General features: G+C 34.2%; 1 protein-coding gene across 1 annotated transcript; it reads left to right on the forward strand.

The window, feature by feature from the left end:
• Positions 1 to 20,965: 20,965 nt before the first annotated feature.
• On the forward strand, positions 20,966 to 27,908 carry LOC124444583 (intraflagellar transport protein 52 homolog). Its single transcript, XM_046995230.1, is given in 11 exon segments — positions 20,966 to 21,022; positions 21,372 to 21,499; positions 21,580 to 21,667; positions 22,247 to 22,376; positions 22,461 to 22,536; positions 22,880 to 22,901; positions 22,904 to 22,950; positions 23,200 to 23,342; positions 27,034 to 27,103; positions 27,173 to 27,259; positions 27,358 to 27,908. Coding segments are annotated over 11 exon segments (1,017 nt in total). The 5' UTR covers positions 20,966 to 20,992; the 3' UTR covers positions 27,554 to 27,908.
• The last annotated feature ends 91 nt before the right edge of the window (positions 27,909 to 27,999 follow it).

Genomic DNA, 27,999 nt, shown 5'->3' on the forward strand with positions numbered 1-27,999 from the left:
AAAGTAAGGGTGAGTCATCTAAAACTAACAGTAAGTCTTCTAAAAGTAAGGGTGTGTCTTCTAAAAGTAATGGTGAGTCTTCTAAAAGTAAAGGTAACTGGTGTAAAAGTAAAGGTAAGTTCTCTAAAATTAATGGTGAGTCCTCTAAAAGTAATGGTGAGTTTTCAAGAAGTAAGAGTGAGTCTTCTAAAAGTAATGGTGAATCTTCCAAAAGTAATGGTGAGTCCTCTAAAAGTAATGGTGAGTCCTCTAAAAGTAAGGGCGAGTAGTGTAAAAGTAAAGGTGAGTGGTGTAAAAGTAACGGTGAGTGGTGTAAAAGTAATGGTGAGTGGTGTAAAGTAAAGGTGAGTCTCTAAAAGTAAGGGTGAGTGGTGTAAAAGTAAGGTGAGCAGTGTAAAAGTAAAGGTGAGAGTGGTGTAAAAAGTAAGCGTGATGTCCTCTAAAAGTAATGGTGAGTCCTCTAAAAAGTAAGGGCGGAAGTCTAAAAGTAAAAGGTGAGTTATTGTAAAGTAAAAGGTGATTGGTGTAAAAGAAGTAAAGGTGGGTCTTCTAAAAGTAAAGGGTGAGTCCTCTAAAAGTAAGGGGCAAGTAGTGTAAAGTAAAAGGGTAGTGGTGTAAAAGTAAAGGTGAGTCCTCTAAAAGTAATGGTGAGTCCTCTAAAAGTAAGGGCGAGTAGTGTAAAAGTAAAGGTGAGTCCTCTAAAGTAAAGGTGAGTCCTCTAAAAGTAATGGTGAGTCCCTAAAAAAGTAAATTGAGTCCTCTAAAAGTAATGGTGAGTCCTCTAAAAGTAAAGGTGAGTCCTCTAAAAGTAAAGGCAAGTGGTGTAAAAGTAAAGGTGAGTCCTCTAAAAGTAATGGTGAGTCCTCTAAAAGTAATGGTGAGTCCTCTAAAAGTAAGGGCGAGTAGTGTAAAAGTAAAGGTGAGTGGTGTAAAAGTAGGGTGGTGGTGTAAAAATGTGGTGAGTGGTGTAAAGAAAGAAGTGAGTCCTCTAAAAGTAAGGGCAAGTAGTGTAAAAGTAAAGGTGAGTCCTCTAAAAGTAATGGTGAGTCCTCTAAAAGTAAGGGCGAGTAGTGTAAAAGTAAAGGTGAAGTGGTTGTAAAAAAAGTAATGGTGAGTGGTGTAAAAGTAAAGGTGGAGTCCTCTAAAAGTAGGGAAGCGAGTAGTGTAAAAGTAAAGGTGAGTGGTGTAAAAGTAAAGGTGAGTCCTCTAAAAGTAATGGTGAGTGGTGTAAAAGTAAAGGTGAGTCTTCTAAAAGTAAGAAGTGATGAGTGTAAAAGTAAAGGTGAGTGGTGTAAAAGTAACGGTGAGTGGTGTAAAAGTAATGTTGAGTGGTGTAAAAGTAAAGGTGATTCCTCTAAAAGTAAGGGCAAGTAGTGTAAAAGTAAAGGTGAGTCCTCTAAAAGTAATGGTGAGTCCTCTAAAAGTAAGGAGGCTGATCAGTGTAAAGTAAAAGGTGAGTCCTCTAAAAGTAATGGGTGAGTCCTCTAAAAGTAAGGGTGAGTAGTGTAAAAGTAAAAGGTGAGTGGTGTAATAAAATTAAGTGTAGTGTAAAAAATAATGGTGAGTGGTGTAAATAAAGTGAAGTGGTCTTAAAGTAATAATGAGTGGTGATTATAAAAGTAAAGGTGAGTCAAAAGTAATGGTGGTCATAAAAGTAAAGGTGGAGTCAAAGTAATGGTGAGTCCCTAAAAGTAAAAAGGTGAAGTAAAGGTAAAGAAATAAAGGTAAGAGTGAGTGCTACTAAAATTGGAGTGGTGTAAAAATAATGAAAGGTGAGAGTAGTTCTAAAAGTAAAGGTGAGTCCTCTAAAAGTAAAGGGAGTAGATAAAGTAAAATTGAGTGGTGTAAAGTAAAAGGTGAGTCTTCAAAGTAATGGTGAGTGGTCTAAAAGTAAAGGTGAGTGATTAAAAAGTAATGGTGAGTCTAAAGTAAAGTAAGGAAATGAGTGTAAAAAATAAAGGTGAGAGTGAATTATAAAAGTAATAATGAGTGAATTATAAAAGAAGTAAAAGGTGGAGTGTAAAAGTAAAAAAGGTGAGTCTTCTAAAAGTAATGGGAGTCCTCTAAAAGTAATGGGTGAGTCCTCAAAAAGTAAAGAACAGTAGTGTAAAAGAAGTAAAAGGTGAGTGGTGTAAAAGTAACAGTGATTGGTCTAAAGTAATGGTGAGTGGGTATAAAAGAAGTAAAAGGTGGAGATCCTCTAAAGTAATGGGTAGTCCTCAAAAGAAATGAAGGCAGTAGTCTTAAGAAATAAAGGTGAGTGGTGCTAAAAGTAATTGAGGTGGTGTAAAGTAAGGTGAGTGAGTGTAAAATTAAAGTGAGTGGTGTAAAAGTAATGGTGAGTGGTGTAAAAGTAATGGTGAGTGGTGTAAAAGTAAAGGTGAGTCCTCTAAAAGTAAAGGGTGAGTAGTGTAAAAGTAAGGGTGAGAGTAGTGTAAAAGTAAAGGTGAGTGGTGTAAAAGTAAAGGTGAGTCCTCTAAAAGTAATGGTGAGTCCTCTAAAATTAAGGGCGAGTAGTGTAAAAGTAAAAAGGTGAGTGAATTGTAAAAGTAGGTGAGTGAGATTATAAAAAGTAGTAATTGAGAGGTGTAAGGAAAGGTGAGTCCTCTAAAAAGTAAGAGTGAGAGTAGTGTAAAAGTAAGGGTGAGTGGTGTAAAAGTAAAGGTGAGTGGTGTAAAAGTAAAGGTGAGTCCTCTAAAAGTAATGGTGAGTCCTCTAAAATTAGGGCAGTGAGTGTAAAAAAGTAAAAGGTGAGTGGTGTAAAAGTAAAAAGGTGAGTGGTGTAAAAGTAAAGGTGAGTGGTGTAAAAGTAAAGGTGAGTGGTGTAAAAGTAAAGGTGAGTGGTGTAAAAGTAAAGGTGAGTCGTGTAAAAGTAAGGTGAGTCCTCAAAGTAGGGAGGTTGTGTAATAGGAAATAAAGGTAGGTATTGTAAAAGTAAAGGTGATTGGTGTAAAAGTAAAGGTGGGTCTTCTAAAAGTAAAGGTGAGTCCTCTAAAAGTAAGGGCAAGTAGTGTAAAAGTAAAGGTGAGTGGTGTAAAAGTAAAGGTGAGTCTTCTAAAAGTAATGGTGAGTGGTGTAAAAGTAAGGGTGAGTTGTGTAAAAGTAAGGGTGTTTCCTCTAAAAGTAAAGGTGAGTCCTCTAAAAGTAAAGGTGAGTCTTCTAAAAGTAATGGTGAGTCCTCTAAAAGTAAAGGCGAATGGTGTAAAAGTAAGGTGGAGTCTTCTAAAAAATAATGGTAGTCCTCTAAAAGTAATGGTGAGTCCTCTAAAAGTAAGGGGAGAGTAGTGTAAAAGTAAAAGGTGAGTGGTGTAAAAGTAAGGTGAGTGAGTTGTAAAATGGTGAGTGGTGTAAAAGTAAAGGTGAGTCCTCTAAAAGTAGGGCAAGTAGTGTAAAAGTAAAGGTGAGTCCTCTAAAAGTAATGGTGAGTCCTCTAAAAGTAAATAGAGTCAGTGGTGTAAAAAGTAAAGGTTGAAATTAGTTGTAAAAGTAAAGGTGAGTCTGTAAAAGTAACAATTGAAGTGAATTGTAAAAAGTAATGGTGAGTGGTGTAAAAGTAAAGGTGAGTCCTCTAAAAGTAAGGGCGAGTAGTGTAAAAGTAAAGGTGAGTGGTGTAAAAGTAAAGGTGAGAGTGAGTTGTAAAAGTAAAGTGGAGTCCTCTAAAAGTAAAGGTGAGTGGTTCTAAAAGTAATGGCAGTGAAGTTAATAAAAGAAATAAAAGGTGGGATCCTCTAAAAAGTAAGGTGAGTAGTGTAAAAGTAAAAGGTGAGTTGGTGTAAAGTAAAAGGTGAGTGGTGTAAAGTAAAAGTAGGTCCTCTAAAATAGGGCAGAGTAGTGTAAAGAAAGGGGCAGAGTAGTGTAAAAGAAATAAAAGTAAGGTGTAAAAATAACAGTGGAGTGGTGTAAAGTAATGGTGAGTCATCTAAAAGTAAAGGTGAGTGGTTGTAAAGTAATGGTGAGTGAATTGTAAAAGTAAAAATGAGTCCTCAAAGAAATGGGACAAGTAGTGTAAAAGTAAAGGTGGAGTCCTCTAAAAAGTAAGGACAAATGAATTGTAAAAGTAAGGGCAAGTCTTTAAAAAGTAAAAGGTGAGTGGTCTAAAGTAATGGAGTGGTGTAAAAGTAAAGGGTGAGAGTGGTGTAAAAGTGTAATGAGGTGAGTGGTGTAAAAGTAAAGTTGAGTGGTGTAAAAGTAAAGGTGAGTCCTCTAAAAGTAAGGGCGAGTAGTGTAAAAGTAAAGGTGAATGGTGTAAAAGTAATGGTGAGTGGTGTAAAAGTAATGGTGAGTGGTGTAAAAGTAAAGGTGAGTCCTCTAAAAGTAATGGTGAGTCCTCTAAAAGTAATGGTGAGTCCTCTAAAAGTAATGGTGAGTTCTCAAGAAGTAAGAGTGAGTCTTCTAAAAGTAAGGTGAGTCTTCTAAAAGTAAAGGTGAGTCTTCTAAAAGTAATGGTGAGTGGTGTAAAAGTAATGGTGAGTGGTGTAAAAGTAAAGGTGAGTGGTGTAAAAGTAAGAGGGAGTCTTCTAAAAGTAAGCGTGAGTCTTCTAAAAGTATGGGTGAGTCTTCTAAAAGTAATGGTGAGTCTTCTAAAAGTAAGGGTGAGTCTTCTAAAAGTAATGGTGAGTCTTCTAAAAGTAATGGTGAGTCCTCTAAAAGTAAAGGTGAGTCCTCTAAATGTAAAGGCGAGTGGTGTAAAAGTAATGGTGAGTCTTCCAAAAGTAATGGTGAGTCTTCTAAATGTAATGGTGAGTCTTCTAAAAGTAAGGGTTACTCTTCTAAAAGAAAGGGTGTGTCTTCTTAAAGTAAGGGTGAGTCTTCTAAAAGTAACGGTGAGTCTTCTAAAAGTAAGGGTGTGTCATCTAAAAGTAAGAGTGAGTCTTCTAAAAGTAATGATGAGTCATCTAAAAGGGTGAGTTGTGTAAAATTAATGGTGAGTCTTCTAAAAGTAAGGGAGAGTCCTCTAAAAGTAATGGTGAGTGGTGTAAAAGTAAGGGTGTGTCTTCTAAAAGTAGTGTGAGTCTTCCAAAAGTAATGGTGAGTCTTCTAAAAGTAATGGTGAGTCTTCCAAAATTAAGGGTGAGTCTTCTAAATGTAATGGTGCGTCCACTAAAAGTAAAGGTGTGTCATCTAAAAGTAAGGGTGAGTCATCTAAAGGAAAGGGTGAATCACCTAAAAGTAAGGGTGAGGCATCTAAATATAAGGGTGAGACACCTAAAAGTAAGGGTGAGTCTTCTAAAAGTAAGGGTGAGTCATCTAAAAGTAAGGGTTACTCTTCTAAAAGAAAGGGTGTGTCTTCTTAAAGTAAGGGTGAGTCTTCTAAAAGTAAGGGTGAGTCTTCTAAAAGTAAGGGTGTGTCATCTAAAAGTAAGAGTGAGTCTTCTAAAAGTAATGATGAGTCATCTAAAAGGGTGAGTTGTGTAAAAGTAATGGTGAGTCTTCTAAAAATAAGGGTGTGTCTTCTAAAAGTAAGGTTGAGTCGTCCAAAAGTAAGGGTGTGTCTTCTAAAAGTAAGGGTGTGTCTTCTAATAGTAAGGGTGAGTCTTCTAAAAGTAAGGGTGAGTGGTGTAAGAGTAAGGGGGATTGCTTTAAAAGTTAGGGTCAGTAGATGTAGATGAGTAAATTTATAGTTAAATACATACCGAAACAATAATACATAGTGCCACACCGCTGAACTTATGTAACTGTGCCATTAAACTTTAATGTCAAAACCCTGTCTGTTCTTCTTTTGTAATTTGTTGACCTTCGGGATGGCTGTGATTCAAATTATATCCGAAATTCTTTTGATTTAAAGATGATTGAATATAAAGTTTTAATGGCTTGACATTTCTTATCCTCATCCTCTAATTGATATATAAACAACAATCAAGCATTATTATGTTAACCATGAAAAGATAAAGCAGTCGTAATTAAAAAAAATTTAAAAAAAAATGAAAATGAAGTTTTGTATTGTTGTTGCTTTTTTGGATTGTTCATTCTGAAACAACAACCCACCAATTTTACCATAAACATGTTTCGACTTGTTTAAGTCATCATCTTTTAGTATGCGAATGAAGTAAGTTGTTTACAATGTCAAATTTATAATATAGGAGGATGCATTTTACATGATACATATAAGTTAATAAAAGTATACTAAAAACTGAACACATTTCATTCTTAATTTTCATACTGAAGATGTATGACTTTATGTAAGTTTATGGTAAAAAAAGTTTTTGTTTATTTTAAATCCTTCTTTAAAAATAAAAACATTGTTGTCTTCTTTATAACAAAAACAAACAATTGTTCTGTTTAACAACAACAACCTTGTTGAGTGTCCTCTCTCTAGACGTAGCCGTTAGGAGTTCTCATATCGACGACGCGACGAGGATTTCAGCATAAAAATAGCTCTTTTTATTCTTTTTCATAGCATTATTCCGCGATCAGCAAAATGCCCTCACACTTGGCGACTTATAAAATGTAACAAATTTCCCTTACTATCTATCGTCGACGTAATTTGCGCTCAAACGCTCATTGACAAAGATCTCTTTTTACTTTGGGATATAAATTTGATTCTCTGTCGTGTGATAAAACGACAAAAAATGTTAAAAACTTCAATAGATCACACAAAGATGATCACATTCATTTGCCCGCCATTCCAGAGTTGCAGGCTCATCATGCTTTCAAAATGTTTTCCTCCCCTCCTGATTTCAATCAACAAGTATTATTCTGTGCTTCTTTCTTATAAAAAATCTGACAAGTAGGGTTTCAAGCACACCCTTTGTTGGTAAGAAAGATTCCCATTGGATACACGTTAAGAGAAATGGAAAAAAATTGTATATATCTCGTTATGAAATATGTTCATTGAAACTCTTTGAGCAAGAAATCTTTTTGAAACATACCTTTTGTCATCTCCTCGTAGTCATTTTAAATCATAAAGTTCACTTCTGCTTATAACAGCATCAAATTAAACCCACCGAGCCATTATCAAATGTTCTCACACAACAAAATGGCCGCCATCTATTCAGATCGGCCCCCCTTGACTTACTTAATACTGCAGATTATATTACAGGTCACGATATTCATCAAATTATACAAATTATGTAGTAAATCATTTAAATTATTCATACCACTACAATATTGTTTTATTGCATTTATTTATCAAATTGTGTGGGACAATTTTGACAGACAAAGCATTTAACTTAAACTTCATCTAAATAAAACTTATAGTGGAGCCAACAAATTGCGAATGTTACTAAAAGAATGTATAATCTTTGAAGATGAGTCATCTCAAAAGCAATATCTGCGAATTATCATCAAAAACAAGCATCGTAAGGCAAAAAGTGCGACGAAGTTTTACTCCCAATTACTCCATTTGCAGCCAGAGTCCATTGATTTTATTTCTTCTTTTTAAAAAAACAGGCATCAAAAACATAAACCATCTGAAGAGACAATAACAAAACATACCAATTCTGTTTTTTATCCAGTTTCTTCCCCTAAAACATCAACATTTCATTGAAATAGTCATTTAGTCCAACTGCTGAGATGTTCACAACTCACAGCGCGAGGTAAATTACTCCAAGTTATTGTACTTTTGGTGAAATTCAACAAACATTACAGTCATAAAACACAAAATAATTCAAACATAATATTACAACAAGCATCACAGCTTTAGTTGTTGCTAACAACCAACCAGTTTTTGACGTTACAACTCCTTTCATTTATTGCAGCATGTTCTTCTTTCTTATAAGGGAGTCCCACACACAAACGAAATCCATCACCTTCTTCCTTTGTGCTTAAAGAGACAAAATACAATTAGTAACATATCAAAACAGTCGTATTAATTGAACTACAGAAATAACAACTTCCCTTTTATTCGGATCGAGAGAGAGGTATATCCTACCTAACCTACCTAACCTTGAGAATGTTAATAAATCTTTTTGTCATTTTGGTACAAGTAGTAACAAGTTGTAATGCTCCTTACTTGTTTGGTAACGATAATTAATACAGAACTGCAAACAAGCAAACTTACCTCAGCAATGCAAGTTTCTTCCATTGTTGCTGAGATGCTTTGTAGCTAAAGGGAGGGAAAAGGAGTTAGTATTAAATGATATGTTTCATTATTAACAATCAATTAATGACCAACAACAGTAACTGTTTTAAAGTGTGTGTGTATTTTTATTACATATTCATGAAAGATTATTATTCTTCGTTTGTGGCTGTGACAACAAAACTACAACGAGAATTTCTTCTTTTAATTTATATTGCTCTATAAATGTATCTTCTTTGAATACGAGATGACTTTCATCACAATACCTTTTTTAAACGTATTCCTGACGCTGGCAAACGTGAAAATCAAGTTGTTATAATGGCCTTTTGCTATCTATAAATACAACAAACAAAACACACTTACTTCTCTAGCAGACTTCCGACCTACTTAACTCCAAATATTGATAAGGATATGCCTTTCAATTTGATTTTCTGTCATGTAATAAAATGACACCACTCCAGTTGATTTTATAGATCAGTCTGTATAAAATTTTAAAATATCATTCAGTAACATAATTTATTCATTTATTGTACAATTTACAATCATAATAATCAAAACTAATTACATTCAATACAATACTTTCAAAGAAATAATATAATTAATAATATAATTGATGATATAATTAATAATACAAATAATGAATCAATTATAGACAATATCTAATATCCATATAATTTTATCATGATATGAGTGCAGTTTAAGTTGATATGAACTTGATAGCAGATATATTATATACACAACTTCGAGGAAAGGAAAAGGGACTCCAATACCCCAGTTATATCATCACTTAAAGATTGCTTAGTGCAGAGTTGATCATCTTCGATTATCAGTGGATATTCCATATAACAATGGGGCCCATCATCATTATATGAACAAACAACTGACATCAAGAATGAATCAAAACTACACATAAACAATCTTGGCCATGAATCACCATGACACATTCGTAATGAAAAACTAGTAAGAGTAATTGAAGCAAAGGACACAGGTGGCAAAGGAACTTTCACAACTACATCCATGTTGGATCTACAATACAAGAAAACATGAAATAATGATATGCAAAGGATTAAAATAATTACACTTCTTCTTCGATAAAAACACAAAATTTACCTTTCTTTGTACAACGTTAAAGTGACTCTTGCAATTGTTAACATTTCTTTAATTGACATCACGACACCTTTCACAAAGACAATAAGTAAACCTTTATACAGCTCTCATTTATTGCAAGTCTACAGCACAATCTGAGAAAACTGTACCTCTATGCAATTACCATTGAGATTAAAAACCATTGAGATTTTCACAAGAACAATAGAGATAAATCAAGTAGCATATAACAAAACTCTTTCCATCTTCTTTTGTAGCTACTTTTTCCACTCATTTGCTTTGATGTTGAAAGAATATCGTAACATTTATATACACAACAACTTCGAGAAAGGAGAAGGGACTTCAATACCCCAGTTATATCATCACTTAAAGATTGATTAGTGCAGAGTTGATCATCTTTGATTATCAGTTGATATTCCATATAACAATGGGGCCCATCATCATTATATGAACAAACAACTGACATCAAGAATGAATCAAAACTACACATAAACAATCTTGGCCATGAATCACCATGACACATTCGTAATGAAAAACTAGTAAGAGTAATTGAAGCAAAGGACACAGGTGGCAAAGGAGCTTTCACAACTACATCCATGTTGGATCTACAATACAAGAAAACATGAAATAATGATATGCATTTCTTTCATATTATATTACATTGACTCCCAAAAACTGTTATAGTCTAAGCCCCTACCTAAATCACAAATATTATAATGAATCCACCTAACTCACTATACTTCCTGCACCTCACACTCAAAAACTACAGTTTATGTTACGAGATGACGTTCATCACAATACCTTTTTTAAACGTATTGCTGACGCTAACTTATATCTGCAAAATATGATTGAAGAAAAACATCGCTTTAAACTTCATCGATAATGGCTTCTACACCAAACTTCAACGAACGGGAATCCAATGATATTATTTTGTAAGGAGTCCATCAGCATGGCGCATATGAAAACCACCAAAAACGGATCGCTTTCAAAACGTTCAAAACGCATCGCTTTCTTCTATGCCAATTGCATGTTAAAAGTTCATTGCCAATGGCTGCTTCATCAAACTAAATGTAATAAAAAAACTGCAACGTCAATTTAAATTTATTGCAATACCAATCAAATTGATTACACTAGTTTAAATTCATAAAAAAATTTTAATTTTCAATCCGTGCCACGCCTTAACACCTTTCTCTTAATTATCTACTAATCTTCCAAGTTTACTTTTTGTAAAGCATTGATATGTGGTTATTCTCGCGTATTTTGTTGTATTAGACAGAATATTTCACAATAAAAAAACCGTCTGTGAAAAACTACACTTTTAAAATTGTAGTTGCGCTATTCACGACAGCTTATCTCTCCGGTAATAAATAAGTAATGATGAGCAAAGTACATACAACATGTGCCTTTCAGCTTCGTAAACATTGTTCTTCGTTTGTGGCGGTGACAAAACTACAACGAGAATTTCTTCTTTAAAGTACATGTTATTACTCTATAAATCTATTCAAATAATCGCGATGATTCTACTGCCCTGAAGCAATTGAATGAAAATTGATGAGACTTGCGGCTCCTTGCGAGATGCGGCCCCTTGCTGCAGAGTATTTGTCTCGCGGAAGATCTTCCACTAATTAAATATAATAGATTTTTATGACATGACTTTCATCACAATATAAAAATAATATAGAAACATAACATAACCTTACCACATCGCTTTCAACTTCATTGACAATGGCTTCTTCAGCAAACTTCAACGAACGAATTGATTCTCACATTCAAAATTTACCTTTCACGGTTTTCAGCCAAAGCTGCTTGTTGCTCTTTCTTGTCTTCATCTCTACAGGCGAACATTAATAATAATTTTGAAAACAGCAATTCTTGGTTTTTATGTGTGTCTTAAGGGAATAACAGACAAAGAAAGGGCATCCACAAATTAATATTTCCATAAATTAACCAATTCACAGTTTAGTTTGAAAACGGGAGGTCATTACCTCACAGTCCAAATTCACTTTAATTCACATACATATGATGAGAACTTAATTTAAATGAATTTTTCATCCGTGCCACGCCTTAACAGCTTTTTCTAATCTTCCAAGGAAGCAATACGAGACGTGTCGGACGTCATTATCTCACAGTCCAATTACTTTACACGTTTAGTATTAGCATGATAATTAATGAATAGTTTGTATATGTTAAGTACCATTATTATAATAATCCATTTTATGTTAATTACTGTCAAGTATATAAGAGTTTAGTATTTGAGATATTAAAGCAGAAGTCTGCAAGGCTTGAAGACTTGAAAGATACGTGAAACACATAGTTAGAATTTGAAATTGCCCAAAACAGATGGAACCAAATAAAAAGATATTCCATCAGAAAGATCTGCCAAAGATAAGGGAAACAAGACGAAAGAAAATGAGACGTGCATCGAACCTAATGATAAAGAACCAAAATTCCGCGCGCACGTGGCTGATGTCGTGAAAGAAATGAGAGAACGGTCCATGGCCAAGATCATGACAAAGTCCTGCTACTCTGATACATTTGGTGTATTTGGTGAAGTCAAAACCAAATAAAAGGCTACCCTTATTCCAGTTTGACTCATTGAAATCGAAATTTGTTGCATCTTTGGTGGGCTCAAAGAAATGAGAGAACGGTCCATGTCCAACGGATCATGACAAAGTCCTGCTACTCTGATGCATAAGCATTCTTTATCAATGATTAGAAATTCTCCTTGACAATGTTCGACCTGCTGTCTTCATTCTCTTCTTATTCATTATCGCAAAAAGAACCTTCGAGTGCAACTGGTTTCATTCACTCTTTTGCTGTTGGGCTCATCAACACTCTTACCAGTTTCTTTACCGACTTTCTCGACGACCTAGGCAGAGTAAGAAACGTTACTTCTGAATAATTCATGCTTCAACGTTTTCTCTCAGACTTGTTTAAACAAATTTAATTGCGCTCTACACAAAATCAAAATCTTTGGATTGTAGTGCAGAGTCATGAAGACATGAACTGATGAACAAGAAGAAAAACTAAAAATTGACTGAAACGCATACCTCATGAAACGTTTCATCGACAGATTTCTTTTCGTCCTTACATAAACTGACAGTGGCTTCGCCGAACAAAGCACCGTCTATCCACGCTTACAGATGCTGACGTTAAAAGCTTGATTCTGAAATTACCCAAAACAAATGAAACGAAAGAAAAAGATATTCCATCAGAAAGATCTGCCAAAGATAAGGGAAACAAGACGAAAGAAAATGAAACGTGCATCCATGGCCAAGATCATGACAAAGTCCTGCTACTCTGATGCATTTGGTGTATTTGGTGAAGTCAAAACCAAATAAAAGGCTAACCTTATTCCAGTTTGACTCATTGAAATCGAAATTTGTTTCCTTATTTTCACCACGTAACCTTTCCAGCAAGATTCCTTGTTGCTTACCAGAAATATACATATATGCTTGCAACTGAATGATGTCATATTCTGGTTGCATAAAATGATGTGCTCTGTTTTTCGCTTCAATAATTGTATCCTGGGCGAGATCATCTACTTCACCAACCAGTGACAATGTCCTATCTTTGTATGATATATCTTTGGTGAACGTTTCCTTTCTACAAACGGCTTTTTCTCAAGCATTGCCAAACTCCATGAAAACATCGTCATCATCACTACTTGAAGCAACAACATATGGGGCGCCAAATTAGACTTTATTCTAAACTTACAAGACAACATAACATACTAAAATTATACAATCCCTACTGCAGAAATCCAACAAGCTACGAAAGCTAGTCGGGGATGCACATTACTTGGGATCACCTTATCTATTTTTAATAGTTATCTTTACAAAAAGATTGCTTACATTTTTAAGGCCTTAATTATGTTTACAACATTTATTATACTGCCTTTATCTTTACAAGGTTGTTGACAGAGGAGTCCTGTTGGCAATATGCACCCTTCATCTTTGGAAAAAACCGAAACTGGCTCCATTTTTACGTCATTTGTAGGACGTACGCCATTTTTTGACCGCTTTTACCTGCGCTATTTTCCTAAGCGCATTCTGAGCTAACTAGCCATGCTGATCAGTGGCATGAAATAACCGATTGGAATGTCTACTACACTGTAAATTTTAGGGGGTAAAAGTTATCTTTTTTTAGGGTAATATTTACTACCTTCAGATGGGTAATTGACTAAAGGGTAATAATTACTCGAAAATCTTGGGTAGTTTGCTATCCGTGGCTTAAATTTTACCATCAACATAATGGTAATGTTTACAATGACCCTCATTGGGTGTAAATGCAACATATGGGTAATATGCCACAACTTAATAGTGGTCTCAAAGCGTGTAAGAAATTATCTCTATTTTAATGTAAGTACTGCCTGATTGTTTAGTCTTATAGTTCTCTAATTACATAACTGTCATTTCCGCTTGTAAATATTATTAAAAGTTTCGCAGCCTGCATTGTAAACTATAAGTCTGATGATATCTTTGGAAAGCAAAATGTCGAAAACGCATAACAAAAATATTGGGTAAGGAGTAAAACGATTTTTTGCCGTTTGTAAAAAGGTTCGTACCTAGAAAAATACTACATTTTATGGCTATTTTTACATCCTTGTTTGTTATATTAAATCCCCATCAATATTTATTGTCTTCTCGGGAATTTCAATGATGGTTATGCTCATTGGTTATTCAAAAATACGTGTTGTCGTTATTTTGATGATTGTTTAGGTGACAAGCAGATGAAAATGCTTAAGTATCTGTTCAAGGATTATCGACAGTGGTAGTAATTATTAAAATTTTTTTTTCTCATTCTTTTTTTTGCTTTACATGATCATCCTATTGTACAAGGCCTGCTCCTTTTCCCTTTAGCTAAGTGCGAAGAGAAAAGTTTTCTTAACGAGCGCCGGTTTGCGAGTTCTTCGTAACAAACTGGCATGGTATGTTTGTTAATGAGATATGTTTAACGGCACACTCGTTTCAGATAATTTTTAAATTCAGCGGCGTTTTATCAATATGCGATTTTTGCTCCTTCGTTATGTTTTCCATCTGAAATTTTGTCGCACTTTTTGCCTTATGATGCTTGTTTTTGATGACAATGCGACTTCTGCAGAACTCTTTAAAAAATGAGTTCACTTTGTTGTGTCAATTATTGAAGCGTTGTTGTAAATGGTTGTAATTTGCAGATATTGCTTTTGAGATGACTCATCTTCAAAGATTATACATAGTAGTAACATTCTTTTTTGCAATTGTTTGAAAAAAGACGAAGAGCAATTTGAATAATGGTAACGGTATTTTTTTGCGTGTTGTATATGTTACAAAATGATCAACCCGATTGAAACATGAAAAATGTTCATTTTTTACTTCATCAAATTGAAATATGTTTAATATAACTTTTTGTGTTTAAAAATCTATTGCAAACACATTCTATTTTCAGATGGCAATATAAGTGAAATTGAAGGGAAACGATGATAATACTGCTGCTAATGGTAATTGTTCAAGGAAAACGAGCCCAGAATGATGTTCAGTGAATATTGCTTGTGGTAATATTGCTTGTGCAATTCCTGTTTTCATTCAAATAAAATCAAAATAGCATGTATACTTACGATAAAAACGTTGGTCATCTTGTACTTGAATCTGTTCTTCTATCAAGATATATTCTTTTTGGATGAAAAATTTAGCGACGACTTCCAACTTGTAATGAAAAAACGATATGACAATAGTGTGCAAAATAATAATGTGAGCAAGCAAATTGGTCTTACAACCATTCTCTTGAGATGTACCAAACAATGTTACACGCCCTCGTCGGCTGGTGCCAACAATAACACTGATAAAATATTCTTTTGTATCACACCACCAACATGGCTGAATTGCAAGTCAAGAATACATCAAAATTTATATGGATATCACAGGTAATTTTCGTGCATGTCAAAATTTATATCTGAGTTTATATTTGTTTTTGTCTTCTTTTCTTCATTTGCAAGTAGAAATAAAACAATAAAAGACACTGGAACGTAAATTGATTTTAAAGGTGCCTGATTGCTTGCATTCTTGTGATTTTCCGTGTCGTGGCTTGTGAAGGATGATAGAAGGTAAGTATTTAAATCACATGGACGAATAGCTTTAGTCAGTTGAGTTTAAAAATCAAACAATGCAATCAGAACTTTCAAAAGATCAAAGGCTTAACATGGTGGTCAAAGCATTATACAGTGAAATCTTTCATAAACTAAGGCTACTACTACTTCATTTCTGCAAGTAACTCATACTTCAGTAATTCGTCAGTAAAAACATAATTTACCTTTCTTTCTACAATGTCAAATTGAGTAATTTTCCGTTGTTAACATTTCTTTATCTGACGTCATGACTAAAATTTTTATGGTGATTGGCTCCTTAGGAGCATGTCACCTATCATAAAGACAATAAGTAATCCTTCAATGTGTTTTGTTTTTAAAAATTAGATTTGATAGATCTCCGGTGGTTTGTTCAAGTAGGAATAATGAATGTCAAACAATCACGTGGAACAAATACACATAAAGGCATGCTTAGCACCATGCATAAAAATGCTATTCACTTCAAGTTTACCACAAATAAACCACGAGGCGTTGTAGAAAGGAGATGTTGTCGAAATGAGATGGAAGAAGACTGTACACATAGGCCACAAGTATAAAGATTTGTGACTGTGCAAAGCGAAATAAAGTTTGTTGCCTTCAACTGTCATCGATAACAAGTTACCGAAAGACTTCTCATTTGATTGCAGATGTATTTGAACGTGGTAAGAAATCAAGACCGCCAGCCAACATCTGTGAATGCGGCAGAACAAGAATTGGAATCTATGACAATGAAGAAACTTTTTTAACACATGGAAAAATACAGTTAACAATACGTTCATTGGACTGAAGTAGCCACAGAAGAAGATAGGAAAAGATTGGTTACAGCCGATAATTTGGGCGTAATCCGATCAACAGCAACTGGCCTTTTCCGATATTTGTAAGAAAACTCGGTTGATATTGATAAGCTACACGCGGAGACGGGAAAACAAGTCAAGTGAGTTTAAAACAGCAGTCAACGAAACATGCATGCGAAGATGAAACTGCTATCAGTATATTTTTTGAAATGTTTTACACACGTACACTGAGGATAAATGATTATTTGCTTTTTGATTTATCTATATTGTTCTTGTGAAAATCTCAATGGTTTCTGTTGATACTGCTGATTTTTGGTTTGTTTTTTAAATACCACATTAGTACATTACTGAATATGCAATGAATATAAATACACTTCATTCGCCATCTGTCAAAATTAGTCACTTTAACGTTGTAGAAGTAAAGGTAAATTCTGTCTTCTAACTGACGAAGTACCAAAGTATGAGCTACATGGAATTATCAATTAGTCTTAGTGTAGACCTTGTAATATGAATGATTTCATTGCAAAATGCTTTGACCACGAGATGTTAAGCCTCTGTTCGTTTGAAAGTTCTTTTCTATTTAACTATTTGAATAGTTAAACTGTGAAATTTGCTCATTCTCTATATATCTGTTTCATATTTTCTTATATTTGTAGATTCCACAAGGATGAAGTTGTGAAAATCCCTTTACCACCTGTGTCATTCACTTCAATTACTCTTACTAGTTTGTCATTACTCATGTGTCATGGTGATTCATGGCCAAGAATGTTCATTTGTAGTTTTGATTCTTTGTGGATGTCAGTTGTTTGTTCATATAATAATGATGGGCCCCATTGTTATATGAGCCCACCTAAAGGTGGCCAGCTGATACTCACAAAAATCAACTCTGCACTAAGCATTCTTTGAGTGATGATATAACTGGGGTACTGGAGTGATCCCCATTCCTTCGCTTAAAGTTACCACCAGAGTGCATTATAAATTGTAATCAATTGAAATGGCAATACAGGATATCAGTAGCTGCTTTATTGGTTAATGATACCGATAACTTCGTGGATGGAATGCTATAAACATATTGAATGGACATCGCATAAGGGCATATCTACGTAAGAAAATTCACAGAATATAATCTACGAAGATGGAAAACAAGCGAGTGGAAAAACACGTTCCATGTCTGGTGGTTTGTAAGTTGAGTAGATAAGTGTTAAAATTGACTTGCATGAGTACCTGCATGAGATAGTAAAGAAAGAATCCCGATGGTCTATTTTTATAATTTGAATCTTAATAATGAATAACACCCAAACTAAAAAAAATGTCAATATAAAATGTCTCTTGCTTTGAGATAATAGCTGGCTTTCACTCGCTACTTTTTACTAATTTTAGTTAACGTTTGTAAGAAAATTTCAATGCTGCAATTAGGGTTCATTAGATTTCTAAGATAAAAATGTTACAATAAGTTTTAAAAAAATACACGTAAAAACCGCGCGGTGAAAAAAAAAGAAGAGACCGACTAAGTCGCCTGGATTAGACGACCAGGACAGCACTTGGATATCAGGTATTAAAGTTTTGTTCTTTTCAATATATTTCATGTCTGTTTTTATTCATTCAACATGCTGACATTTATAATGTGTTTTTATAGAGTAGCTATGTCTGTATGCCTTCTAACTGGACAATGAATGTACAGACCCAGTCGGAAAGAATCACCAAGAATCAAGCGTCCTTATTAAGAGATTCATATTTGCGACTTCAGCAATGCATAATGTTCACCACTAGTACAGCGCATTTTTAAATTTAACCTTGAAACTTTCCGTAAAACATAATTTCTTATTTGTTAAATTTTCTGTCCAAAAACGTGAAAGCCAGCTATTAATGAAGGTCTCTTTTATCTAAGTCAAGACGTCACTTAGGTTATTTCATTTTTCATTGTTTTTGGTAGGTGCATGGTCTGGTCGTAGGTACTGAATGTTTTTTTCGTATGATTTATATATGGCTGCTTTTAGTTTTCATTTTTCGTCTATTTATTAAAATTTCAGTTAACACTCTGCGATCTTTCATTTTTTGTTCTATAAGTTTGCGTTTCTTTTGTTGTAACACAAAATATTTGTCGTGTGGATAGTGTAGTCAGCCTGCTTTTTATCGCTCTGTAAATTTAAATTTTCATACGACTGTAACGCACGATCTGACTACACTGCATGTTAAAGTAGATCATCGGGATTCAGGATCATTGAAAACAACAAAAATATGAAACATCTTAAAACTACAAAAATTTTAGGAAATTTTTCTAAATTTTCGCTCTTTTCTTTCATTTGAGGGTTTTTTACCGGATCCACCGGTTTTCCCTCCCATTTCGTTTTGTTTTGAAAAAAAAACAGTGTCCACATTTGGGGCCAAGTGATGTCATTTGTCATAACATTATTTATCGTAGTTATCATGGATATTCACGTTTCTTTTTCTTTTCTCGGCCTTCGGGTATATCTCCCGAAACACTGTGTTTATTAAATAGCATACATTCTAAAAAATAGGTACATGTGAAATGCGTACATGTTGGTAGCCTTCAAGTTTATAGAAATGCGTGCATGTTGGTAGCCTTCAAGTTTATAGAAATGCGTAAAATGTTGGTAGCCTTCAAGTTTATAGAAATGCGTGCATGTTGGTAGCCTCAAGTTTATAGAAATGCGTGCATATTGGTAGCCTTCAAGTTTATAGAAATGCGTGCATGTTGGTAGCCTTCAAGTTTATAGAAATGCGTAAATGTTGGTAGCCTTCAAGTTTATAGAAATGCGTGCATGTTGGTAGCCTTCAAGTTTATAGAAATGCGTACATGTTGGTAGCCTTCAAGTTTATAGAAATGCGTACATGTTGGTAGCCTTCAAGTTTATAGAAATGCGTACATGTTGGTAGCCTTCATGTTTATAGAAATGCGTGCATGTTGGTAGCCTTCAAGTTTATAGAAATGCGTACATGTTGGTAGCCTTCAAGTTTATAGAAATGCGTGCATGTTGGTAGCCTTCATGTTTACAGAAATGCGTACATTTAGGTAGCCTTCAAGTTTATAGAAATGCGTACATGTTGGTAGCCTTCAAGTTTATAGAAATGCGTACATGTTGGCAGCCTTCAAGTTCATAGCTACTGAGTGAAGTAGATCTAATCAACATAGTTAAAATAAAATTGTATTAAATATTATTTATGTTAAACTTGTTCAAGATTTGAATATGCTGTTTAGTTATATGACCAAGTAATTTCCTAACCCCAGAATCCAATATTTGCAGCTAAGTAATTGCAACTGCGGTAATCCGATACTGCAATCGTTGAAGATCGAAGGTGCAGAATTCCAGAATACCTCAAACATTTTCTTGTCTTATGAAGAAGAAAAGCCCACACCAAAGAAAATTTCTAAAATGCTTGATGCATCTCCACAAAATGACAACGAGCACGTAATGGTAGACCACTTGACCAAATTAAATCTCCTGAAAGTGACGTCATTGCATGTCTACAGTTTACTACTGGTCATACTGGAGGCAGTGTGGTTCTGCCATAAATGAAGTTGAAGATCACATTCACCGACTTAAATGGTCAACCGTCGGTCTTATGCTTATACTTGTGGTCCTTTACTTGAAGTTCCAAGCACTTGCCTATCAGTAATACAATTGACTAGTTGAAGAGTTTTCATCCATTCTTTGCGAGAAAAGTTCATGGACATGCGATATCGTCTAGTGGGACAATAATATCTTTGCATCTAAATATTATATGACATTCCAATCTTATATTTGTTGTTTGTGGTTAAATCCATAATATAAGTGGCATTGTTAGCAAAAAATGTTTAATCATGCCCATAATCATCATGAGGCGCCAACACTTATTTTCAAAATTTAGACCATCAATTACCCACAAAACGATGACAATTATCCAAGCAGTTAATTTTCAAGTAGCCCTTGGAATATACGAAAAAGATGCTTTTAAAAAGCAATATTCTGTTTAAATTAACAAAGCTGTGAAGATTAAGTCTTTTCCTTTGGAGTATTGTTTATAAAAAAGTAGAAAACTAACATGGACACAAGAAATATTCGCAGGTAAAATTGAGAATGCAATTTGTCACAATACAAGACTAAGGCTATTGACAGCACAATAAACAACATGAGCAAACTTGAAACATGTAACCATTTTATAGGTTGTCTTGATAACATAATCAAATTTTAAAACTGGTGGATGATTCATTTTTGTAAATATTCAGGTTGATAAGACAACGGATGTTTCCAACAAAGAGCAGTTAAGTACTTATGATTGTTTGCATAGAAAAAAAGTGAAACATCATTGATTTGTATATGGAACTAGCAACAGAATTGCAACTGGTTATCAGCATTAAAAAAAAGTATGTTGAATAAGCATAGAAAACTCAAAGGCACTTATTGAACAAATTGATGATGCAGCTGAAATAGCAGTTGCAGTTGTATTGCAACAACTAACAGCTACAAATCAAAGCCAACTTCAATGTTACTCCCCATATTATTCATGTGAATATTACTTTCTGCTTTTCAGTGGAAACATCAGTTGTCTCATCAACCCGTAGTCTAACTCCTTCAAAATTTTATCTTGTATGATGTGATCAAGTCAAGAAATCAACTCATTTTACGTATCTCGTGACATAATAGTACAACATGCATCCCATCACTCTTGAGCTGAGAAAATCCATTTTAGCAAAGCTCTTCAGAAAACTTTTCAATTTATTAATAAATTGTGAGAGAAATTATTCTTTCCATAATTTCATAGTAGCACAATAGTCATAAGTCATTTAAAGTATGCGACAAATTCTTTAAGGCAAACATGTTTCGGCATACTTTATGCCATATTTTATGCAAGAAGTGAATAGGAAGTTTACATGGATACAAAGTAACACCATCATCTTATCACGAGGAATCTCCCCCCTGATACCTTAACGTATAAAATTATAACCGGTGGGGACATATTTATTTTAAGTAAAGTATGGCTCCTATCGCTACAAATTCAGAGCAGGTAAACATATCAGTTTATTCACTTTTTCTGTTTATATTTCAATAGAATTTAGTTAAAACAGAAAGAGTGAAAGTTGACTCGATCACTTCTATACATTGTGCGAGGAATTGTGGAAATTGAGTAATTTTTTCATTAAAAGTTTGTGGTGCTGTTGCTTGTTGCCTATGGTAGATAAACAAAGCAATTTAACGGAATTACGTTTCATTGTGCCACAGCCTATAGTAGTGTGTATCTTAGTAATCTCTTTGTTCCTAAACAAAAAATGCGTAAAGATCGATGTAGATAACACATACTAAGTTCCTTGATTAATGTAGTTTTGTTTTTTGACTTTAATATTTGATTATGGAAGCGAACGGAGGACAGTTATGGTCAGAATAACACTATCGTTTTTAATGCATCAAAGAAAGAGCTCTTTACTCCAGCCAGTGGCTTTAGAAATCTTGTGAGGAAACTCAGAAATAATTGGAAAGTTATCATGTATGTTTGTGATACCTGTTTCAGAAAGGTTTAAGACAAATATGATGTGAAAACACTGATTAAATGATGTATTTTTACAGTAATAAGGATGAAATAACCTTGGAGAGATTGTTGTATGCCAATCTGTTTGTTCTTGCTGGACCAAGAGAAAAAATATCAGCAAGTGAAGTAAGTTTGGAGGATATGTATGTGTGCAAGTGTTATTGGGTTTTTCACTTGCTGCACATCAGCATTTTACTTAAACAATTTCTCATCACAAATCGCATTTTCTATTTTGCTTGACAGTTTTTGTGTGATGTTCATATCATTCTTGAAAACATTTCATATCTTAAACGTTTATTCTTCAGTAGAAATACCGCTAAACATGCTAGATATTGCAGACAGCTGAAATAAAATTTGTGGTACTTCATGCATATGTTTTTCTATAAATAAACCACCACAATTTCACATTTAGCCACTGTAACTAATTCAACGAAAAGATCACTTGCATGTAGGCTTGTATGTATAATAGTGTATAATTTGACAATCATTACAATGTAATAAAATACATGTATTTGTCCCCTCCTTCATACTTAGCCCCCTCATTATATAAGGACTAAATGCCCATGAAAACAGCTTGCAAACTTATAAAAGCTCAATGCTTGTAAGCAAAGGTTAACAATATGCATTTCGAAGCAAAGCAAGCATTGTGTCTTGAAACATTAATTAATTTTTTAATCTTTTGTTATACATATTAACATCTTGTAGTTTGAAGCAATGAAATCATATCTCGAGAAAGGTGGAAGTATCCTTGTTTTATTGGGAGAGGGTGGTGAGGTACACTTTAGTACAAATATCAATTTTTTACTTGAAGATTTTGGAATCATGGTTAATTGTGGTGAGGATATAAGATTGGTTTTTGTGATTTTAATCATCATTTCATGTGATCATCATTTCAATTTATAAAACATGTTATTTATAGATTCAGTTATACGTACATCTTATTATAAATACTTCCATCCAAAAGAAGTGTATATTTCAAATGGAGTTTTAAACAGGTACAGATGTCATCATCGTCATCATATCTTTTCGCGCCAGGGCAATCCAAACTCGGGCTGGAAGTTTGGAAGTATTGCGCGTGTTGTAGCAATCAGTCGAAGTCAGGGACGGCACGTGAAGCCTTGCTACTTGTCCCCGGTACAGATGTGAATTTATGGGAATATGTATTGTCTATAATGGATTCCTAGGAGTACATACTGTTCACTGCTGCATGTCCAAATAGTCTCATGTTAAAGTATTTTCTTGGATCAAATATAATTCATTTTCTTATGAGCTTTATTCATCAAAGTAGAGTATGTTTGAGACAGGTATCTTTTGAATATGAATTTTTTGATGTTTAAGAGAGATAAATAATGCTGCTGGTGTAAACATATTCCTGGTGATCTTGATAGTGACCTCTCCACATTCACTCAGTAAGTTCTTTCACTGTTACTATAAATCTTTCATCTTCATGATAGAAAAAGGATTGTATTTATTTTTATATATACCTAAGGGGGAGGGGGTTATTTTCATACATTTTTGCAGCATTGTCAGCAGCAGAAATTTTACAGTATAGTTAGCTTTTGAGGATGAACCTACTGACGCTAGCTATTATTTAGTTGCTGTAACAATTTATTTACTGAAATTTTACTTTGAAATTTGAATTGTTTGCTTTCTTATAGATCATTAAATTTTGTCTATCCATTTGGTGCGACGCTACATGTTGTAAAACCAGCGATTCCTGTGTTATCGACTGGGACAGTTTCATTGCCAGTAAATCGTCCGGTTTGTGCATTTCATTCTTCAAAGGCATGTGTATCATACTGTATTTCATTCTTATGTTTAAAATAAAATGCCAATTTTTACTTCGCGTCTCGGAAGTAATGGCAAAACAGAAATTGTTGAAAGTTTTTTCAATATATATGATTGAATAGATTAAATACAGCAGAGGTTTATAAACGTAACAAAAAGTTCCCGTCAATCGGAGAACATAGATGATGACGGTACAATGTTAAACTGTAAAACTGTATATGAAATGGTTGTTATTAATGTCATAACGTAGGATAATAATTTTGTGTTAGATGGTTGTTATTGACGTCATAACGTAGGATAATAATTTTGTGTTAGATGGTTGTTATTGACGTCATAACATCGTACAGTTTTTATTAAGTGAGATTTTATTTCGGCGATATTTTGTTTCTGTAGCGTTCCGGTGGAAAACTTGCAGTGATTGGTTCAGTTCACATTTTCACGATCAATATTTTTGATTAAGAAGAAAATACTAAAGTTCAAGTGAGACTTTTACATTAGATTTGGAAATAAAAATTTCAACTGAACATTCCTCTCAACGTTTTCTTTCTGATCCTTTTTTTAGGATGTCGTTTTTCAATGGTTGACGTCTGATGTGGTTTCGTCTTAACATCATTGATGCTGAAGATCCAGAGTTTGTTACAATATAAACAATCCGTAGGTTTTGTGTTCAACTGCTAAGATCTATACACATTTTATGAAAGAAAAAGTTGATAAAAAACCACGAGCTACAAAGTGAGAAATGATTCAAACATTTGACACATCAAAATTAGCTGAGAGTCCTAAAGTCTGTCTTCATGAAGGAGAGGAGGTAAATTATTGAAAAGAAAACTTTTACTCTCAAGAAATTTCTGTACAGAACCACAGTGTAGTGTATTTTATTCTGTCATCAACCATAGAGAAGTGTATGTTGCACTGTCATCAACCACAGAGAAGTGTATGTTGCACTGTCATCAACCATTGAGAAGTGTATGTTATACTGTCATCAACCCTAGAGAAGTGTATGTTACACTGTCATAAACCATAGAGAAGTGTATGTTACACTGTCATCAACCATTGAGAAGTGTATGTTATACTGTCATCAACTATAAAGAAGTGTATGTTACACTGTCATCAACTATAGAGAAGTGTATGTTCTACTGTCATCAACCATAGAGAAGTGTATGTTATACTGTCATCAACCATAGAGAAGTGTATGTTATAGTGTCATCAACCATTGAGAAGTGTATGTTACACTGTCATCAACCATTGACAAGTGAATGTTACACCGTCATCAATTATAGAGAAGTGTATGTTCTACCGTCATCAACCATAGAGAAGTGTATGTTATACTGCCATCAACCATTGAGAAGTGTATGTTATACTGTCATCAACTATAGAGAAGTGTATGTTATACTGTCATAAACCATAGAGAAGTGAATGTTACACTGTCATCAACTATAGAGAAGTGTATGTTATACTGTCATCAACCATAGAGAAGTGTATGTTCTACTGTCATCAACCATAGAGAAGTGTATGTTCGACTGTCATCAACCATTGAGAAGTGTATGTTCTACTGTCATCCATAGAGAAGTGTATGTTATACTGTCATAAACCATAGAGAGTGTATGTTACACTGTCATCAACCATGGAGAAGTGTATGTTATACTGTCATCAACCATTGAGAAGTGTATGTTGCACTGTCATCAACTATAGAGAAGTGTATGTTATACTGTCATCAACCATTGAGAAGTGTATGTTATACTGTCATCAACTATAGAGAAGTGTATGTTATACTGTCATCAACCATAGAGAAGTGTATGTTGCACTGTCATCAACTATAGAGAAGTGTATGTTATACTGTCATCAACCATTGAGAAGTGTATGTTATACTGTCATCAACCCTAGAGAAGTGTATGTTACACTGTCATAAACCATAGAGTGTGTATGTTACACTGTCATCAACCATTGAGAAGTGTATGTTATACTGTCATCAACTATAAAGAAGTGTATGTTACACTGTCATCAACTATAGAGAAGTGTATGTTCTACTGTCATCAACCATAGAGAAGTGTATGTTATACGTCATCAACCATAGAGAAGTGTATGTTATAGTGTCATCAACCATTGAGAAGTGTATGTTACACTGTCATCAACCATTGACAAGTGAATGTTACACTGTCATCAATTATAGAGAAGTGTATGTTCTACCGTCATCAACCATAGAGAAGTGTATGTTATACTGCCATCAACCATTGAGAAGTGTATGTTATACTGTCATCAACTATAGAAGTGTATGTTATACTGTCATAAACCATAGAGAAGTGAATGTTACACTGTCATCAACTATAGAGAAGTGTATGTTATACTGTCATCAACCATTGAGAAGTGTATGTTCTACTGTCATCAACCATAGAGAAGTGTATGTTCTACTGTCATCAACCATTGAGAAGTGTATGTTCTACTGTCATCCATAGAGAAGTGTATGTTATACTGTCATAAACCATAGAGAAGTGTATGTTACACTGTCATCAACCATAGAGAAGTGTATGTTATACTGTCATCAACCATTGAGAAGTGTATGTTGCACTGTCATCAACTATAGAGAAGTGTATGTTATACTGTCATCAACCATTGAGAAATGTATGTTATACTGTCATCAACTATAGAGAAGTGTATGTTATACTGTCATCAACCATAGAGAAGTGTATGTTGCACTGTCATCAACTAGAGAAGTGTATGTTATACTGTCATCAACCATTGAGAAGTGTATGTTATACTGTCATCAACTATAGAGAAGTGTATGTTATACTGTCATCAACCATTGAGAAGTGTATGTTCTACTGTCATCAACCATAGAGAAGTGTATGTTATAGTGTCATCAACCATTAAGAAGTGTATGTTATACTGTCATGAACTATAGAGAAGTGTATGTTATACTGTCATAAACCATAGAGAAGTGTATGTTACACTGTCATCAACTATAGAGAAGTGTATGTTGTACTGTCATCAACCATTGAGAAGTGTATGTTACACTGTCATCAACCATAGAGAAGTGTATGTTCTATTGTCATCAACCATTGAGAAGTGTATGTTCTACTGTCATCAACTATAGAGAAGTGTATGTTATACTGTCATCAACCATTGAGAAGTGTATGTTGCACTGTCATCAACTATAGAGAAGTGTATGTTATACTGTCATCAACCATTGAGAAGTGTATGTTGCACTGTCATCAACTATAGAGAAGTGTATGTTATACTGTCATCAACCATTGAGAAGTGTATGTTATACTGTCATCAACTATAGAGAAGTGTATGTTATACTGTCATCAACCATAGAGAAGTGTATGTTGCACTGTCATCAACTATAGAGAAGTGTATGTTATACTGTCATCAACCATTGAGAAGTGTATGTTATACTGTCATCAACTTTAGAGAAGTGTATGTTATACTGTCATCAACCATTGAGAAGTGTATGTTCTACTGTCATCAACCATAGAGAAGTGTATGTTCTACTGTCATCAACCATTGAGAAGTGTATGTTCTACTGTCATCAACCATAGAGAAGTGTATGTTATACTGTCATAAACCATAGAGAAGTTTATGTTTTACTGTTATCAACTATAGAGAAGTGTATGTTATACTGTCATCAACCATTGAGAAGTGTATGTTCTATTGTCATCAACCATAGAGAAGTGTATGTTATAGTGTCATCAACCATTGAGAAGTGTATGTTACACTGTCATCAACCATAGAGAAGTGTATGTTCTACTGTCATCAACATGGTAAACTTCTTAGGTAAACATGCTGTTGTAGCTTTAAGACAATCCCTGAATTTTATTCATGACTATCTGTGATTTCTTATAGGAGTTGTGATGAAATGCACGTGAAATACGAGGCTCTACAGTTGATTCCTCCCCAGTTTGAGACGCCGTTCCCTCCTTTACAAACAGCACTATGTTGTCACATAATCTCACCACAACTGACCTAAACTTAAATTGTAGGTCGAGAGGAGAAGCATGTATTTTTAATTTTTTTATTTCATGATTTCAGGTATTCCCGCCGACTTTTCGTGAATTGTCTGGTCCACCAATGGAACTTTTTGATTTAGATGATCATTTTTCATCAGAAAAAGTCAGAATTGCTCAAATCACCAACAAATGTACGAAGGAACTGAATGTACAACACGTCAATAATCTCTTTTACTTAGGTGTCCAACACACTACCTGCATAAATGACCAAGTCTAACCGTTTATAAGAATATTTATTCACTCCCTGATTATGTCAAGATTGTGACGTATGTGTAGTGTGAAGTGTCCTTCGACATTACTGACACAAACGATATTTTTGTGGATATTTGAATACAGTTTCGTTAGACTTTTTAGGTCTTTCAGATGACGACAGGGCAGTTCCTCGTGGCGTGGATGAACAGCAAAACTGAGGTATTTTTTTTAATTTGTGCGGTTGTAGATGATCAGTAATGTCGGCAATGAAATTTATTTACGCACTTCGTACAAAATATGTTTTTATATATTATGCATGTAAATTTACTTTTCATAATTTGGAAAGGTTGTCGTTTAAATAGATTCGTGCTCAGCTACAATTTTTTTCTATGAAAATTAGATTGTCCCCCCGCTTTCTAATTTTAATTAGAATCTTAGCCAATTGTGAAGTTGTTTCAAAGTAGTTTGCCA

This window comes from Xenia sp. Carnegie-2017, unplaced genomic scaffold (genome assembly GCF_021976095.1).
Source record: "Xenia sp. Carnegie-2017 unplaced genomic scaffold, XeniaSp_v1 HiC_scaffold_1, whole genome shotgun sequence".
NCBI classification, from domain to species: domain Eukaryota; kingdom Metazoa; phylum Cnidaria; class Anthozoa; order Malacalcyonacea; family Xeniidae; genus Xenia; species Xenia sp. Carnegie-2017.